At 50.1% G+C, this 18,820-nt stretch overlaps 1 protein-coding gene across 1 annotated transcript in view; it reads left to right on the top strand.

The window, feature by feature from the left end:
• snx27a (sorting nexin 27a) overlaps window positions 1-14,564 on the top strand; it is a 28,481-nt gene extending 13,917 nt beyond the window's left edge. Inside the window, exons 6-13 of the mRNA XM_035429574.1 lie at window positions 1,519-1,597; window positions 2,270-2,433; window positions 4,462-4,551; window positions 6,168-6,317; window positions 6,788-6,916; window positions 7,239-7,298; window positions 11,132-11,180; window positions 11,966-14,564. Of these exons, the coding sequence (XP_035285465.1) occupies window positions 1,519-1,597; window positions 2,270-2,433; window positions 4,462-4,551; window positions 6,168-6,317; window positions 6,788-6,916; window positions 7,239-7,298; window positions 11,132-11,180; window positions 11,966-12,030 (786 nt within the window). The 3' untranslated portion in view covers window positions 12,031-14,564. The remainder of the gene's footprint in view (window positions 1-1,518; window positions 1,598-2,269; window positions 2,434-4,461; window positions 4,552-6,167; window positions 6,318-6,787; window positions 6,917-7,238; window positions 7,299-11,131; window positions 11,181-11,965) is intronic.
• Window positions 14,565-18,820: the final 4,256 nt, after the last annotated feature.

The following is an 18,820-nucleotide window of genomic DNA, read 5'->3' on the forward strand; positions in this document are numbered from 1 at the left end:
GGCAGCATTATTTAAAAAAACTCTGTCATGGTCCATGTGACCTCGTGCAGTTCCTGCAAACATTTCCAACAGAAAGTGTGTGCTTGCGTGCACAGTGAAATGTCCGGTGTCGATTCTAACTCTCACAGAGTACTTACGAGTCCTGTTAGGGGATATTTAATATGAACTGGTAGGCTGTTCAAGGCAATTCGTATTACATTTGGGATAATATTTTTACATTGCCTATGCAACATTTGTGCTCGTGATAGTTCAAGTGATGCCCACGTGGAACCGCAGCCTTACTGCCATACGTTTCCTCAGAGTTGCTTTTTAAATGCTGACTCGTCGCAAAAAATCGGTACGCCGAAACAAACTCCGCTCCTGCTGACGTAGCGATTAAAAACAACCACGCTCAACATACGGTTTCCTTTCTCCTTACCGAAGTCAGCCCTTGTTCAGTTGGAACAGTACGGCAGTATGTTGTCTCATGGGTGTGAGTGTCTTGGTTTCGCCACTTGTTGTCTTGGTTTTACCACTTGGGGTGCACCGATCGATCGGTCGCGGACTGGAACCGGCTGTTTTTTTTTTTTTTGCTTCAGAACATGGTCATCGGTGACCCGGCAGGTTTATTTTTAGATTTTGGCTGATCGGTGTTCCGGTTTTATGATGTAAGGAATGTGGGCGGAGTCCACGCGCAAGCTGCATTGGAATGCTTGCTGATGTATCTTTCCCAAAATGTCTGCCGTCTAGAAACGGTACAAAGTGTGTGAGGTGGACATTAAAGGTCTGTTTTTTTTCAGCCTGGGTCTTATTTTCGTAATATTCTTCGTCAATATAGGATTCTTCTGATAGTTCTGATAGTATTTTATGTGACCGTTTCTGTGATCAGTCAAAACATTTTTGACCTGTATCCTTCTCATCTGATCAGCTAGCATTGTTAGCTTTGCTACATCTAGCTGTCTGTCGTTGGCTGTTCTTGTTACGTCAGCTACTGTTGGGGGCTAGATTCTTTGCTTTGTCTTTGCACTCTTCATTGTCTGTCTGAGCAGCTAGCATTGTTAGCTTTGCTACATCTAGCTGTCTGCCGTTGGCTGTTCTTGTTACGTCAGCTACTGTTGGGGGCTAGATTCTTTGCTTTGTCTTTGCACTCTTCATTGTCTGTCTGAGCAGCTAGCATTGTTAGCTTTGCTACATCTAGCTGTCTGCCGTTGGCTGTTCTTGTTACGTCAGCTACTGTTGGGGGGCTAGATTCTTTGCTTTGTCTTTGCACTCTTCATTGTCTGTCTGAGCAGCTGGCATTGTTAGCTTTGCTACATCTAGCTGCCTGTTCTTGCCCAGCAGGATTCTTTGCAGTGCTGTTGGCTGGCAGTTTTGGCACATTTATAATTCCTGTTCCGCCAGCCCGGGGCACTTTATCTGGTGGAATGCAGAGGTTACTCCCTGCCCAGTTTGAATTGATTTTTGGTCTCTCTCTCTCTCTCTCTCCCCCTCTCTATGTTTCTCTTTCTCTTCCTCTCTCTCTCTCCCTCCCATTTCCAGGCAGTAGTAATGAAGGTGGGGATGGACAGCATCACGGCCAGTTACTTCGCCCTCTTTGAGGTCATCAACCACTCCTTCAGTAAGAGCGCCCGCACGCCCGCCCCTCCGCCCCGCTCTCCTCACACAACGCCCAACTCAGGGAGGCTCTCTGGTTGGCCCGCTTGAGCGTTCACCCGCCAGCCTTTTCGGCCGCTCTCGTTGACGTCCGGCCGAAGGCCCCGTCGTCCCGGCGATCACGGAGCACTCCGGCTCGTCCGTTAGCGCAGAGCTCGACTAGCGCGAGCTTGTCGATGAGTCGCTGTGACATCACATCACGTTTATTTAGCTGACGCTTTTATCCAAAGCGACGTACAAAAGTGCATATCGTGGTCATTGGACAACTACAAAACACAGGTTCAATAAGGTACGATACTCATTTCGTACAGCTATTTATAGCCAAGAACACAGTTCAGTGTTCAGTGAACATTATTCTGGCGTAACTTATGCCAAGCCGAACTAGGGAGAAGAACAAGCTGCAATATTAGGACAAATACAAGTTACAGGAAGTGCTGGAATTGGGCGTACATGTAACATGAGTGTCATGAAAGGGGGGATTTAAAGTGAAATGATTCACAGAGCGGTGGCAGTTAGTCCAGGTATGGTCTGAAGAGATGCGTAGACGTAGCGTAGCGAAAGTTCCGGTTCCGCTCAGGGATGTGAGGTGTGTGACTGACGGGGGGGGCTCCCCCGCTCTGCCCCCCGCCTGTCTCAGTGCGCAAGCTGGCCCCCAACGAGTTCCCGCACAAGCTGTACGTGCAGAACTACACCTCGGCCGGCCCGGGCACCTGCCTCACACTGCGCAAGTGGCTCTTCACCATCGAGGAGGAGGTCCTGCTCAGCGACAACGAGCTGGCCATACACTACTGCTTCCACCAGGTGTGTGCTAGAACCTTCTCTCTCTCTACCTCCCCCCATCACCTACTGCTTCCACCAGGTGTGTGCTAGAACCTTCTCTCTCTCTACCGCCCATACCAACACCACCACCCATCACCTACTGCTTCCACCAGGTGTGTGCTAGAACCTTCTCTCTCTCTCTCTACCTCCCATACCAACACCACCACCCATCACCTACTGCTTCCACCAGGTGTGTGCTAGAACCTTCTCTCTCTCTACCTCCCATACCAACACCACCGCCCATCACCTACTGCTTCCACCAGGTGTGTGCTAGAACCTTCTCTCTCTCTACCTCCCATACCAACACCCCCGGCCATACACTACTGCTTCCACCAGGTGTGTGCTAGAACCTTCTCTCTCTCTCTCTCTCTCTCTCTCTCTCTATATATCTCCCTCGCTCTCTCTCAGTCACACTCTCTCTCTCTCTCTTTCTCTCACTCAAACTCTCTCTCTGTCTCGCTCACTCAATCTCTCACTCACTCACTCTCCTTCCCTCTCTCTCCCTCTCTTGCTCGCTCACTCTCTCTCGTTCACTCACTCACACTCTCTCACTCTCTCTCCCTCTCTCACTCACTCACTCACTCTCCCTCTTTCAGATTCAAATTCAAAGTGCTTTATTGGCATGACAAAATTTGAATTTGTATTGCCAAAGCATGGCAAGGAACATGTGAAACAAAGAATTAGAACAGGATAATAAGATTGTATATATAGTATACATAATGTATATACATACAGCATATATATACGTACATGCATATATACGCACATATACACATACAGATATACGTGCACATACATACATACAAACATACACATGTATATACAGATACATACATATGCATAAAGTTATAATTACATATTAATTGTTATAACACTAACATGCTAATAACATCATAATAATAACAGCCAACGTGTTGATTCTAAGCATGTGTGAGTGTGTGTGTGTGTGTGTGTGTCTGTGATGATGTTTGTTTTGTCACTCACTGTCTCATTATATGGCATTCAGACACACATTTTGCTGCAATATGTGCTGTTGGTCCCTCCCCCAAGACTATTAGCAGTTTGTTGCCCTCTTCAAGATTGAGGAAGTTGGGGATATGTTTTTTTTTAATTTCTTAAAATATTTTCCCCTAATATTGTCATATTTTTGGCATTTTAAGAGGAAGTCTCTCTCTCACTCTCTCTCTCTTGCTCACACTCTCTACATCACTCCATCTCTTCCCCTGTCCTCTCTTGAGGCTCTACTCGGCCCCTTTGTTTCTCTCTCCCTTTTTTACCTCTTCATTAATCCTGCTTTCCATCCCTCTATTTCAACTAATTTACATCCCTCTGTGTCAAGAAGTTATATCCGTCTCTCACTGATTCTCTGACTTTTTTCCCTCTTTCACTTCTGTAACTTTTTCTCTCCCCCTCCCTCATTCCCTCTCTTCTCCCTTTCCCTGTGCCCCTCCTCCCTTTCTCTTTCTCTTTCTGCCTCTCTCCGTTTGTTAATAATATCTCAGCCCGTGGGATGTGCTGAATCAGGCCGGTAGCAGTGAGCATGTGTGCTGAAGGCACACTGCTGCAGAGACTGTGATGAAATATGATGTTCTCTCTCTCCCTTTCCCCCTCTCTCTCTCTCTCCCTCTCCCCCCCTTCCTCCCCCCTCTCTCTCTTACACTCTCCCTCTCTCTCTCCCTCCCTCTTCCCCCCTTCCTCCCCCCTCTCTCCTCCGCTCTCCCTCTCTCTCCCTCTCCCCCCTTCCTCCCCCCTCTCTCTCTCTCTTACACTCACTCTGTCTCTCTTCTCTCTCCCCCCCTCTCTCTCTCCTCCACTCTCCCTCTCTGTCTCTCCCCTCTCTCCCTCTTTCTCTCTCTCCTCCGCTCTCCCTCTCTGTCTATCCCCCCCCTCTCTCCCTCTTTCTCTCTCTCCTCCGCTCTCCCTCTCTGTCTATCCCCCCCCTCTCTCCCTCTTTCTCTCTCTCCTCCGCTCACCCTCTCTGTCTCGTTCCTCTTCTCCTCTCTTGCCCAGGCCCAGGACGACGTGAAGAGGGGATCCATCAAAGCGGAGGACAAGTCTTACCAGCTGCAGAAGCTGGCCGAGCAGAGCAAGACGATTATGGTCTGTTGCTCTCTCTTTCTCTTTCTCTCTCTCTCTCTCTCTCTCTCTCTCTCTCACTCACCCTCTTCAGTGCCAACTGACTGAATCGCTCTATATTGCTCTCCTTCCCTCTCCCTGTCTCTCCGTTCAATTCAATTTAATTCAAAATGCTTTATTGGCAGGAAATACTTCGGTGTACGTGTTTGCCAAAGCTTTACAAAACACATTACAATGTACATAAAGTACAGTGTAATTTCATCAGTTATGAAAAAAGAACACCTAACATGCAAATACATGAACTTAAGAACAACATTAATAAACAACAAATGACAGTTCATTATACTTTATTAACATTAGGGGTCACAGCTGTTCCTCAGGCTGTGGCAGGTGGCTACATATTGTGCAGCCAAATTTTCCTCTCCCAGGAGAATTAGATTTTTATGTGCTTCGGGTAGGATTGGGAAGTTTGGGTTTTTTTTGTGAGTTAAATTTTTTTTTGCATTTCTCACGTTTAATGAGGAAGCGCAGCTCTGTCTCTACCTGCTCTGTGTTGCAGTGGGAGCACAGCCTCTCCTCTCCTGGGCAGCCAGGTCTGCCTGTGTTGACCTGTGTCTGTCTCCAGGCTGTGCTCGCTGAGTCACTGTGCTTCGACAGTGTTTTCCTCAGCTTCTGGTTTTTCACTCTGGTCAGATCTGTAAGTCTGTAACAGTGTGTTCTCGGTTTAGGGCCAAATAGCATGCCAGTTTGTTTAGATTTTTTGTTTCCCAATAGCTAATGTTGCTAATTTTGTTCTTGTTGTGCTATGGTTTGTCTGATTCTGATTGGTGATTGGCGTAACTGGAATGGGGCTCTCCTGAGCCTGGATGGTGTTAGAGGGGGTTAGTGAACTGGGCCTCAGGACCAGCTGGCTGAGGGGGCTCTTCTCTGGGCTCAGTTCTTGGCATTTCTGGGTGTCGTAATTGTATGAGTGGGGGTCGCTGTTTTTTTTTAGGTGCATCCAGTATTTAATGGCTCTGTTTTTGGATGTTAACGAGCAGCGCTGGATATCGGCCTAATTCTGCCCTGCTTGCGTTGTTCGGTGTTTTTCTCTGCACACGGAGGAGGTTTTTACAGAACTCTGCATGCAGGGTTTCAGTTGGGTGTTTATCCCAAAGGGCAAGATCTTGCTTTGTAAGCGGACCCTACTCTTCACTGACATATAGTGTAATTCGTTTTCTCTCTCTCCCTGTCTGTATAGTATACTAGTATTCCCTCCCTATAGGTTTTTTATTTGTTTCTTTTTGTTGCTTTACATTTTAGTTTTATCTGGTCACACCCGTCACTCTGACTGTCCTCTGTTGAACGCTGTAATTCCACACACGCGAAAGTGTGTTCGGCCTTTCACCCGGTGCATGCTGGGATAGGCTCCTGACCAGGTATAAGTGGTTTAGAAACAAATGGATGGATGGAGTTTGTGGTCACTTTCTAGGGTCTTGTGTGTTTTTCCTGCCCTGCTTCTGGCCCTGTCTGTCTGTCTGTCTGTCTGTCGGTCTGTCGGTCTGTCGGTCTGTCGGTCTGTCGGTCTGTCGGTCTGTCTGTCAGTCTGTTGCCGCGCGCCAGTGTGTGTTGCTAACGGTAACCGTCTCCCCCCCCGGCAGTACCTGAGCATGCTGCGCTCGTGCGAGGGCTACAACGAGATCGTCTTCCCGCACTGCGCGTGCGACTCGCGCCGCAAGGGCCACGTGGTCGCCGCCATCAGCATCCGCCACTTCAAACTGCACGCCTGCACCGAGGAAGGGACCATGGAGGTGGGGGGCGGGGCCTGCGGAGGGGGAGGGGCATGGGATGGGGGTGGGAGGGGTAAAGGGGGGAGGGGGAGGGGCATAGGAAGAGGACGGGAGGGGTGAAGGGGAAGGGGGAGGGGCATATGAAGGGGCTGGGAGGGAAAGAGGGGGAGGGGCATATGATGGGGTGGGAGGGGTAGAGGGGGAGGGACATAGGAAGAGGGTGGGAGGGGTAAAGGGGGATGGGCATATGAAGGAGGTGGGAGGGGTAAAGGGGGTGGGGCATAGGAAGAGGGTGGGACGGGTAAAAGGGAAGGGGGAGGGGTAAATGGGAAGGGAAGGGGAATAACGAGTGCGATGACGAGTAAAGGGAGGAGCTTAAGTTAGAGGGTCAGAATGGTGGCTAGTAGGATGGTAGTATTGAGGTGTGCGTGTAGGAGCGTAAGTATGAGCGTGTGCGCTTTTGACGGACCGTCCCCTCGCTCTCCCTGCAGAACCAGGTGATCGTGTTCGAGTGGGGCGAGATGCAGCGCTGGGACACGGACGAGGAGGGCATGGCCTTCTGCTTCGAATACGCGCGGGGCGAGAAGAAGCCGCGCTGGGTCAAGATCTTCACTCCATACGTGAGCCCCGAGCGTCGAGTCTGCCTCCGAGGACTGAGTCTGAAACAATAGCACATCTGCCTCTGGATTCCCTAATAACACACATTTAACTTTGTGTCTGTATGTGTCTGTATGTGTCTGTATGTGTCTGTGTGTGTCTGTGTGTGTCTGTGTCTGTGTCTGTGTGTGTGTGTGTGTGTTTGTGTGTTTGTGCGTGTGTGCGTGTGTGCGTTTGTGTGTGTGTGCGTGTGTGTGTGTGCGTGCGTGCGTGTGCGTGTGTGCGTGTGTGCGTGTGTGTGTGTGTGCGTGTGTGCGTGTGTGTGTGTTTGTGGCCTCTCCCCAGTTCAATTACATGCAGGAGTGTTTCGAGAGGGTCTTCTGCGAGCTCAAGTGGAGGAAAGAGGTAAAGTGCTCCCGCTCTTCTCTGCAGTAGTTATAACCTACTCAAGCTTTCTTATCTGATGCAGTTATAGTAGTTATAACTTACACAGGCGTTTTTATCTGAAACACTTACTGTATAGTCGTTTATTACCTACACAAGCTTTCTTATCTGATGCGGTTATGGGAGTTTATAACCTACTCAAGCTTTCTTATCTGATGCAGTTATAGTAGTTATAACCTACACAGGCGTTTTTATCTGAAACACTTACTGTATAGTCGTTTATTACCTACACAAGCTTTCTTATCTGATGCGATTATGGGAGTTTATAACCTACTCAAGCTTTCTTATCTGATGCAGTTATAGTAGTTATAACCTACACAGGCGTTTTTATCTGAAACACTTACTGTATAGTCGTTTATTACCTACACAAGCTTTCTTATCTGATGCGATTATAGGGAGTTTATAACCTACTCAAGCTTTCTGTCTCATGCAGTTACAGTAGTTTATAACCTACACAAGTCTTTTATTGGATTTAGTATATGCAGTTTATGACCTTCATGAGCCTTCTTATCTGATAGTTATAGCAGGTTATAACCTACACAAGTCTTATCTGATAGTTATAGCAGTTTGTAACCTACACAGGTCTTATCTGATACAGCTATGGTAGTTCATAGCCTACACAAGCCTTCTTATCTGATGTAGTTATGGTAGTTTATAACCTATACAGCCTTCTTGTCTGATATAGTTAGTAGTTTATAACCTATACAAGCCTTCTTATCTGATATAGTTATGGTAGTTTATAGCCTACACAAGCCTTCTTATCTGATACAGTTTTTGGTAGTTTATAGCCTACACAAGGCTTCTTATCTGATACTGTTTTGGTAGTTTATAGCCTACACAAGCCTTCTTATCTGATACAGTTTTGGTAGTTTATAGCCTACACAAGGCTTCTTATCTGATACAGTTTTTGGTAGTTTATAGCCTACACAAGCCTTCTTATCTGATACAGTTTTGGTAGTTTATAGCCTACACAAGCCTTCTTGTCTGATACAGTTATAGTAGTACATAACATACACAGGCCTTCTCATCTGATGCTTATATCAGTTAATTAACCTACAGGTGCAGATACAGCAGCGTATATCATGCACAGGCCTTCTTATCCTGTGCAGAGACGCTGTGTGTAAATCAGTGTCCATCTCAAGAGGCTTCCTTCTCTTCTTAAACAAACTGAATCAAAAACCTGTCTGCGCTTGTCTTGCTTAATAGTGCACACGCTATTGGGAAACACGCGGATGACGTTGCGAATGTGCGTGTGTGTGTGTGTCAGGCATATTGCAGTGCAGGAAGTGAGCCTTTGTCCTTCCCCTTTGGGATGAACAACACCGTACATCTCCTGAGGTTTTAGTTTAGAACATAAGAAATATGCAGTGAGGAGAGCAGACCATTCGGCCAGTCTAGGCTGGTCCTTTACCTACAGTCTGGGGAATAATCAGCATGAAGCCTGGTGTGAAAAGGGTCTGTGACTGTCTGCTACATGAGGCCATGAAGCCTGGTGTTGAGCAGCCTGAGGGTCTGTAGCTCTGTGCTACATGAAGCCTGGTGTTGAGCAGCCTGAGGGGTCTGTAGCTCTGTGCTACATGAAGCCTGGTGTTGAGCAGCCTGAGGGTCTGTGGCTCTCTGCTACATGAAGCCTGGTGTTCAGAAACCTGAGGGTCTGTGGTTTTCTGCTACATGAAGCCTGGTGTTGAGCAGCCTGAGGGTCTGTGGTTTTCTGCTACATGAAGCCTGGTGTTGAGCAGCCTGGGGGTCTGTGGCTCTCTGCTACATGAAGCCTGGTGTTGAGCAGCCTGAGGGTCTGTGGCTCTCTGCTACATGAAGCCTGGTGTTGAGCAGCCTGAGGGTCTGTAGCTCTCTGCTACATGAAGCCTGGTGTAGAGCACCCTGAGGGTCTGTGATTCTCTGCTTCATGAAGCCTGGTGTTGAGCAGCCTGAGGGTCTGTGGCTCTCTGCTTCATGAAGCCTGGTGTTGAGCAGCCTGAGGGTCTGTAGCTCTCTGCTTCATGAAGCCTGGTGTTGAGCAGCCTGAGGGTCTGTGGCTCTCTGCTACTTGAAGCCTGGTGTTGAGCAGCCTGAGGGTCTGTAGCTCTCTGCTTCATGAAGCCTGGTGTTCAGCAACCTGAGGGTCTGTGGCTCTCTGCTACATGAAGCCTGGTGTTGAGCAGCCTGAGGGTCTGTGGTTTTCTGCTTCATGAAGCCTGGTGTTGAGCAGCCTGAGGGTCTGTGGCTCTCTGCTACATGAAGCCCGGTGTTGAGCAGCCTGAGGGTCTGTGGCTCTCTGCTACATGAAGCCTGGTGTTCAGCAACCTGAGGGTCTGTGGCTCTCTGCTACATGAATCCTGGTGTTCAGCAACCTGAGGGTCTGTGGCTCTCTGCTACATGAATCCTGGTGTTCAGCAGCCTGAGGGTCTGTGGCTCTCTGCTACATGAAGCCTGGTGTAGAGCAGCCTGAGGGTCTGTGGCTCTCTGCTACATGAAGCCTGGTGTTGAGCAGCCTGGGGGTCTGTGGCTCTCTGCTACATGAAGCCTGGTGTTGAGCAGCCTGAGGGTCTGTAGCTCTGTGCTACATGAAGCCTGGTGTTCAGCAACCTGAGGGTCTGTGGCTCTGTGCTACATGAAGCCTGGTGTTGAGCAGCCTGAGGGTCTGTGGCTCTCTGCTACATGAAGCCTGGTGTTGAGCACCCTGAGGGTCTGTGGCTCTCTGCTACATGAAGCCTGGTGTTGAGCAGCCTGAGGGTCTGTGGCTCTCTGCTACATGAAGCCTGGTGTTGAGCACCCTGAGGGTCTGTGGCTCTCTGCTACATGAAGCCTGGTGTTGAGCAGCCTGAGGGTCTGTGGCTCTCTGCTACATGAAGCCTGGTGTTGAGCACCCTGAGGGTCTGTGGCTCTCTGCTTCATGAAGCCTGGTGTTGAGCACCCTGAGGGTCTGTGGCTCTCTGCTACATGAAGCCTGGTGTTGAGCAGCCTGAGGGTCTGTGGCTCTCTGCTACATGAAGCCTGGTGTTGAGCAGCCTGAGGGTCTGTGGCTCTGTGCTACATGAAGCCTGGTGTTGAGCAGCCTAAGGGTCTGTGGCTCTGTGCTACATGAAGCCTGGTGTTGAACACCCTTAGGGTCTGTGATTCTCTGCTACATGAAGCCTGGTGTTGAGCAGCCTGGGGGTCTGTGGTTTTCTGGTACATTAAGCCCGGTGTTGAACACCCTTAAGGTCTGTGATTCTCTGCTACATGAAGCCTGGTGTTGAGCACCCTTAGGGTCTGATTCTCTGCTACATGAAGCCTGGTGTTGAGCAGCCTGAGGGTCTGTGGCTCTCTGCTACATGAAGCCTGGTGTTCCAGTGACAGCGTACTTCCTGATGTCCTTGCCAAGTGTACCTTTAGCTCATTTCCACATGTTGCCCCTTTGTCACACTGACTGCATTTAACCTGCGGAATGTTTTGCGGGCGACTTCCTCAGTCCTTCCGGTAGATAAACAGTGTGTGCCATGTGGGGAGTGCTGGGCTGACCTTTGCTTGGCTCCTCGTAGCAGTCGAACCCGTCAGGACGTCCTGGTTGTTCCGCTACCCGTGATGTTTACAGGAGGCCGGCCAATCAGAGCTAGGCAAGCTTGCTAGCAAGCTGAGCCGGACAAGGCAAGGCGTTGACTGTTATGGTTGCGGTGCAGCTGTGGTCAGGGTCAAAGGTTATGGGGGGGGTGGATGCGTTGGGTGGAATTCAGAACTCTTGGAGGGATACATTTGTATCTTTGAAGTGGACTCTACCTGCTTTTAGTCATGGCCTCTGTGTTCCTCTTCATCAGGTGGAAGAGGAGGCTACAGACAAGGACAACAAGAACTGCGGTAAAGATGGTGAGCAGCTTCTCTACCCTCCGTGACTGCAGCGCACCTCAGGGCAAAGTCTCACACTTTTTGTTTGTTTGTTGTTAGTGTGTGTGTGCGCTTTCGCCTGTGTGTCTGTGTGTGTGTGTACGTGTGTGTGTGTGCCTGTGTGTCTGTGTGTGTGTGTGCCTGTGTGTGTGTGTCTGTGTGTCTGTGTGAGACTGTGTGTGCGTTTGCCTGTGTGTGTGACTCTGTGTGAGAGGCCGTGCTGAACCCTAGTGCTCGCAGTCTGCTTATAAAGCTTTATAGATCTCTCCCCTGTGGGCAGGCATCAGGGAGGTTAATCATTGCTCCGGATGAGGCTCGGGGCTTTTCTCACTGTTTTAAATGCGAGTGTGAATATTAAAGGCACGGCTCGTGATCCTCCTCATCGATTAACTTTCACAGCGGTTTAACTGCCCGAATCGCACGGAGGGCGCGAGCCAACGAGAGAGAGGCTCCACGTCCCACCAAAAAAACACCCAGTTAGCAGCCTGCCTCATTGCACTTGTGTCACATCCATTCTGCCCTATACTTAACGGCATACTATGCAGGATTTTTAACTCAAAACACATAAAGTAACCATACTGAGGCACATCTGTGATGCACTTCCTGTCTCTGTCGTTTCCGGCAGTAACAACACCTACCATAGAGGGTATCACTAAGAACTATTAAGGGTTCCACTGTGAAGACAAGCTAGAGAAGGCTTTCAGAACCCTTTGTCTGTAGTGTTGGACAGTCACAATGCCGAGGTCTGATCGCGATCTCTTTTTCAGAGTACCTTCCGTCCGTCGAGCCACAGAAGGGATGGCGACACGTGGGGAGCGAGATCGCCACCTAGGCGCGGAACGCCGACCCGACGCAACGTAAACGCAAACGCAACGTAAACGCAACGCAGCCGCAACGCAACAGTCACCATCCACAAACCGCCAGCCCCCGGAGGAGATCGCAGAAGCGGGAGAGAGAGAGAGAGAGAGAGAGAGAGAGAGAGAGAGAAAGAAAATAAACGATCCGGGATCGCGAAACCCCAAGAAACCCCTCGCTCGCCTGCGGAGGAACCAGAAACCACGAGGGACGTACGCATCATCACAAATTTTTTTTTTTAAAAACAAATTAATATTCATTAGAACCATAATGTCACTTCGCTTCGAGGGGCTGGACTCAACGTTGTGATGTTTTTTTTTTTTTTTTGTGTGCGCATTGTGATTGGTCGAGGAAACGAAGCATCCCACGATACCGTTTGGTCAGTAAATAGAATTTAGACGGTGGCTTAGAGGAGACGGACATCTGCAGTGTGATTGGTCGAGGGGGAAACCCGGCCTCTGACGCGATTGGTCCAGACCGTTGTGAATATGTACCTCTTAAACTTTGGGACCTGTTCGGCGTAGGGAAGTAGCGAAGGTTAAAGAGAAGGGAGAGAGAAGAAGAAGCGGAAGAAAGAAAGAAGAGAAGAAATCCCGTATTCCCAACGAAAAAGGACAGTATGGAGGGATGACAATTCAGAAATGAAGGCAGGGAGGGGGGGATGGAGGGAGGGAGGGAGGGAGGCTGGAAACTACTTCTGAAATTATAAAGGAAAGAAGTAGAACTAATATTTGTTGAATAAAAACTAACAGCGTTAAAAAAATTAAAAAAAACTAGTGCTGGTCGAAGCTGGTGAGCCATTTCCACTACTCTGTTTGCAATGGATGCGCTTTCGCTGAACTAACACGCAGGGAAAATGTAGTTCCTCACCGACCGACATTTTTACTTTTGGTAAAATGCATTCCCTCTAAGTATTTATGGAGGCAATTTAGCTAAATTATGTTGCTGTAAAAAAAAAAAAAAAAAAAAAGAGATAAGTGACAGTGTAAATTATGCGGGGTAGGGTGGCCTGTGGGAAGACCTGTGCTAGGCCGAGAAAAAAAAAACGGGTGAACGAACCGTCGAGAGGGAGAAGGAGAAGTGTGTTTTTCGCCGTCTAACATAAAAATATCAGAGAAGAAGAGTTACGGAAGGGATAACATGAGAGGGGCTCCTGGAGCTGTAGTACCTACGGTAGCCACCAGGGGGCGAGCTGCGCTTGGTCAATGCGTTGAGCTTTGAAAGGGAAGTCTTTCCCGCCTGAATCCCTGAGGTTCCTCCTCCTGGTGTGTGTGCGTCTCGCGAACAGTGTTCTGTGTTCAGTGTGTCTGCCTACACGGGAGGTTTGTGTGTGTGTGTGTGTGTGTGTGTGTGTGTGAGCGCTTTCTGATTCAGCATTCGGTGTCAGGACTCTCGTGTGTCGTTTGTTTTTTTTTAGTGATTAATTACAGAAGGAGGCTGCAGCCAGCTTGTGTAGAGCTCCGTTGGGGTTCCCCCGGACAGACTTGTCGGGGCAGTGGACGGGAATCGATCGTTTCGGGGGGGGGGGTGTCCTGTCCCTGGCGGCAATCCAACGGGCGGACAGCCGAGGAGAAGGGAGGGAAGGAGGGAGGGAAGACGTATGGAGGAGGAGTGGCTGCCAATACTGAGAGAGAGACAGAGAGAGGGATTGAGGGCTTGTTCCGATCGCTTGTTTTCACTCCTTTCCTCGTTGCTTAGCGCCACCTGACGGAGGACGCAGGGAAAGGAAGCGGGGAAAAGGAAACGAGGACGGAGGAATCGAGGAAACGTGTGTCAGGCACACGGAACATCTTTATTCAGCCGAGCGCCAGTCTGAAGCCACGCCTGTTGCAGACGCGGCAGGTGGGGAGAGGTGGATCCACAGGTGGATCGTTTATACGCCACGCGTTCAGGGGAGACCTCTGCAGAGGACGCGCTTGTGCATCCTCGCCGAAGCATCCTCGGAGACTCCTCCAGGGAACATCTTTAAAGATGGTGGCCCTCGATCGACTCCAGGGTCACGCGAGGGCCGAGGAGATGAGGACGGATAAAAGGAGTGATTGGAGAGAGAGAGAGAGAGAGAGGGTGAGTGGGTCAGAGAGAGAGAGAGAGGGTGAGCGAGAGAGTGAGAGGGTGAGCGAGTCAGAGACAGAGACAGATGGGAGGGATCTGATTTGTTTGGTGCAGATATCGTTTCCCCATCGGTAGGCCCAAATCCACGCCATTTCTACGCCCCCCTGGTGCTTTTAACAGCCCTGCTGGCCCCGCTGTGGGGCTGGTGAATGGGGCTAACGGGCTCCCCCCCAGGTCCTCGGGCCCCCAGGACCAGGAGGCTTCCGCAGGGCTGCTTTAGACCTGCACGTTCGTTTCCGTTAGCGTTAGCGTCTGGTCCTGCGGCCGCGGGAAGCGAAGCCGCGTTGAGCGGTTCCGCTGCTCGTGCGGTCCAGGGCTGCCAGTCTGGGCCCTGGGGAGCAGCTGTGGAGTCCAGCAGATCTCACTGCCTCCTGAGGTAACCTGGCAACAGAAACAACACCCCCCCCCCCCCCCCCCAGGGTGGCGTTACGACGGACGTGGTGTGGAGGAACAGCGCTGTGGGGAAGCCTGGACCATACTGACGATTTATCTCCCCCTACCCCCCCCACCCCAAAACTCCAGCGGTGATCTTATCAAGATGATCCCTTGATTAGTATTCATTTTGTAACACTCATTTGAGTCCCGAGGTAGATTGGCGGCCTGTCCAGGGTGTATCCCTGCCTCTCGCCCAACGCACCCTGCTCAGGATAAGCGGGTATAGTTAACGGTTGGATGAACACTCATTTGCATACACGGCCCCGCCCTCTCCCTGGGTGTGTGGGCGTCGTCTTTGTGCATCCTCTCTGTCTCGGGCTTCGTTCGTTGTTTCTAGTAAATGCATATAACACATGGACCCTGGGTCCCACTTCCTGTACCGACGTGCACACGCCCACCCACACAACCACACACACACACACACACACCCACATACAGACACACACACGCACAAACACGCACCCACCCACACACACACATGCACACACACACACACACACACCCACATACAGACACACACACGAACACCCACCGACACACACACACACACATGCACACACCCACACCCACCCACATACAGACACACACACACACACACACACACACACACACACACACGCACACACACACACACACACCCACACTCTCCGGACTCCCAGCGTGGGACGCGGGGGCTCGGCGGACGGTCGTCATGGCGACGGGAGGAAACAGAGCCTCCGCCTCCGCGCGCGTCCCTCGGAAACGGCGGGGGCGCGTCGGGACACGTCTCGGCCGAGCCAGGGCTCGGGCTCGCCCCCCCCGCCCCCCTCCCCCCCCCCCCCCCGAGACTAACGCTGTGATAGTCATCAACCAGCCAAGCCAGGGCTGTGGATTTTCTCACAGTGGTGCGCCCCCCCCACCTTCCCGAAACGCTGTGATACGAACTCCGCGGAGTCCAGGCGTCCTCTCGAACCCTGCGGAGTGTCCGGCCAGGCCGAGCGACCTTCGCTCTCGATCACGTTCACGGGGGGGCGGTTCGGTCGTAAACGCGGTCTTATGAACGTCGTGCGCTCGGGGTGAATGATTTCTGAATCTGCGACTCCCTAAAGAGGGCTTTCCTCTTACTAGTCAGTGCTTGGAGTGCGTGTGTGTGTGTGTGTGTGTGTGTTTACAGTATCTGTGTTCATCTGTAGAGACTTATAAGGCTGAGAATTATTATGTTACATGGAGTGAATTCATTCTTTTTCTCTCAAAACGAAATGGTTCGTTTTAATTTATGCCGGCGAAAGGTAAAGGCGACATAAAACTTAATTGTGTAGAGTTTCCCTTTTTTTTGGTTGTTGTTTTTTTCTTGGCAGGGCGGGGGGGGGGGGGGGAGGGGGGTTCCTGATGAACGTAAACAGCGCGGCGAGATCTAACAGAAACACGAGGCACGTTTCATTCTCTCATTCGAGTCACGCCCAACTAACAAGCCTGTTTTTTTTTTGAACGAGAAGAGAAATCTCGCAGGGATTCTGCAAAAAGCTAACTCACCGCTAGAAGAAAAAAAAATGTTTGATAATGTCACTTAGTGTAATAAATTGTAACATATTATTTTAAATAAATTGATTTATTGATGAAAATGACTGTTCGGTGTTTTGCGTAGTGTGTCCGCATGTTTGACGGTCTTCCCGAACGTCTTGTCTCTCTCTCTTTTTTTCATCCTTCCATTTCTCTACCTCCCTCTCTTCTTTTTTTTCTGCTCCTAGCTCTGCTTGTTTGCCAATCCGCAGTAATATTCTCTCGCTCTCTGGACATTCCTTTCTTCCAAAAAGTGGCTTTTATGTCCTTAACTTTCATATTTATATCTTCAATTAAAAAAAAAAAATTCTACTATTGCTGGGTTTTTAATTTTATGTGAAGCACTTCGTAACTGTGTTTTGAGAGGGGCGATATAAAGTTTTATTATTATTTGACAGCAAACTGCAATGAGTGTCTGAAGCTGGATCGTCTCTTTAGTCTGTTTTCTTTATTCTGTGATATGGGTGACACTGCAGATATGGGTGGCACTGCAGCTATGGGTGGCACTGCAGATATGGGTGGCACTAGATATGGGTGGCACTGTAGATATGGCTGGCACTAAATATGGGTGGCACTAGATATGGGTGGCACTGTAGGTATGGGTGGCACTGTAGATATGGTTGGCACTAGATATGGGTGGCACTAGATATGGGTGGCACTAGATATGGGTGGTACTGCAGATATGGGTGGCACTGCTGGTATGGGTGGCACTGTAGATACGGTTGGCACTAGATATTGGTGGCACTGCAGATATAGGTGGCACTAGATATGGGTGGCACTGCAGATATAGGTGGCACTAGATATGGGTGGCACTAGATATGGGTGGCACTGCTGGTATGGGTGGCACTAGATATGGTTGGCACTAGATATGGGTGGCACTGCAGCTATGGGTGGCACTGCAGCTATGGGTGGCACTAGATATGGGTGGCACTGTAGATATGGGTGGCACTGCAGCTATGGGTGGCACTGCAGATATAGGTGGCACTAGATATGGGTGGCACTGCAGATATGGGTGGCACTGTACATATGGGTGGCACTGTAGGTATGGGTGGCACTAGATATGGGTGGCACTAGATATGGGTGGCACTGTACATATGGGTGGTACTGCAGATATGGGTGGCACTAGATATGGGTGGCACTGCAGATTTGGGTGGCACCAGATATGGGTGGCACTGCTGGTATGGGTGGCACTAGATACGGTTGGCACTAGATATGGGTGGCACTGCAGATATAGGTGGCACTAGATATGGGTGGCACTGCAGATATAGGTGGCACTAGATATGGGTGGCACTAGATATGCGTGGCACTGTAGATACAGTTAGTACTAGATATGGGTGGCACTGCAGATATAGGTGGCACTAGATATGGGTGGCACTAGATATTGGTGGTACTGTAGATACAGTTGGCACTAGATATGGGTGGCACTAGATATTGGTGGCACTGTTGTACAGATCCGTGAGGGAGCTTGGCTTACTGTTAATGAACTCATTTCGTTTACATCTGGACTGGGGATGAGGTACCCTTGAGCGCGGTCCTTAGCCTGAATTGCTTCGGTGATACGCAGCCGTACAAGCGGACCGTGTGTGAAGTGTTATCTGTGTAAGTCCCTCTGGACGAGCGCGTCTGCTAAACGCGGGACGTAAACGCGATTAATCATCGCCGAACGGCTCCTTCGCCGGCCGTATAATTTCAACAGATGGGAAGCGGTTACACAAGATTGGACTCCTAATACCACTCAAAGACGTTTGCCAGGGTTAGCTGTGTTTTTTTTTCTTTTTTTCTCCTTTGCAATGCAAATAAAGAGCGTTTGATACGTTTTTCAACATTTTTTCTAAAATTGCGCACGTTTAGAGCTGTCGTTTCTTCCCTCAGAGTGGCACCTTACACCTTGGGCAGATGGTAGGATGTCAGAAAGAGGTGGAGTAACTGCAGTCCCCTCTAGGGGGCAGTGGCGAGCGGAATTTTAGTTTGCTCTGGCCCTGCTGCAGGTCTGTGATTGGGCGAGTGTGGATTGAGGCTCAGAGGCATTATCCTGGCATGGAGGTGCATCATAACTACGAGATCAAGGCGTGACGACGTGCGAGTTGCGGGTGCGCTGCGGCTGACTCCGCCTCTGATCCCGATTGGCTGTCCCCGGGCAGCGTTCCCGTTTCCTTTCCTCTGATTGGCAAACGGAAGCACCGGTGAGCGCTCAAGCGGCCCTCAGAACACCTTGCGCGCGTACGCACACGCACACACACACACGCAAACACGCACACACACACAACCAGCGGTACAGAGAAGCGGGCGGAGTCTCTGGAGAGTTCGACTGGAGGCTTTGAGAGCTTTATTCTGGCATCAAAGTGCAACATCTCTGCACCCTAGCAACTCCAGGTACACACACACGCACACGCATGCACACGCGCGCACTTATGCACCTAACTATTTTGTTTCACACATTAACACAGATATTACATTTCCTCAAACACACTTACACACTCACACTCGAACATGCTCGGGTGTAAGATGTAAAGACGCAGTCCATAGAGCTCAGACCATAGAACTCGCATTAAACAGAAGCAGCTTTTCTTCCCTGTCCGTACAGGAGCAGGTGGTCTGGTACCTGCGTCCAGTTCGGGGTTCTGTAGAATTCCCCCCCGTCGGGTCTTTGGCTCTGAACCGCTTGGTCTCTTCCAAACAAG

Source organism: Anguilla anguilla, chromosome 8 (genome assembly GCF_013347855.1).
Source record: "Anguilla anguilla isolate fAngAng1 chromosome 8, fAngAng1.pri, whole genome shotgun sequence".
Lineage (NCBI taxonomy): Eukaryota > Metazoa > Chordata > Actinopteri > Anguilliformes > Anguillidae > Anguilla > Anguilla anguilla.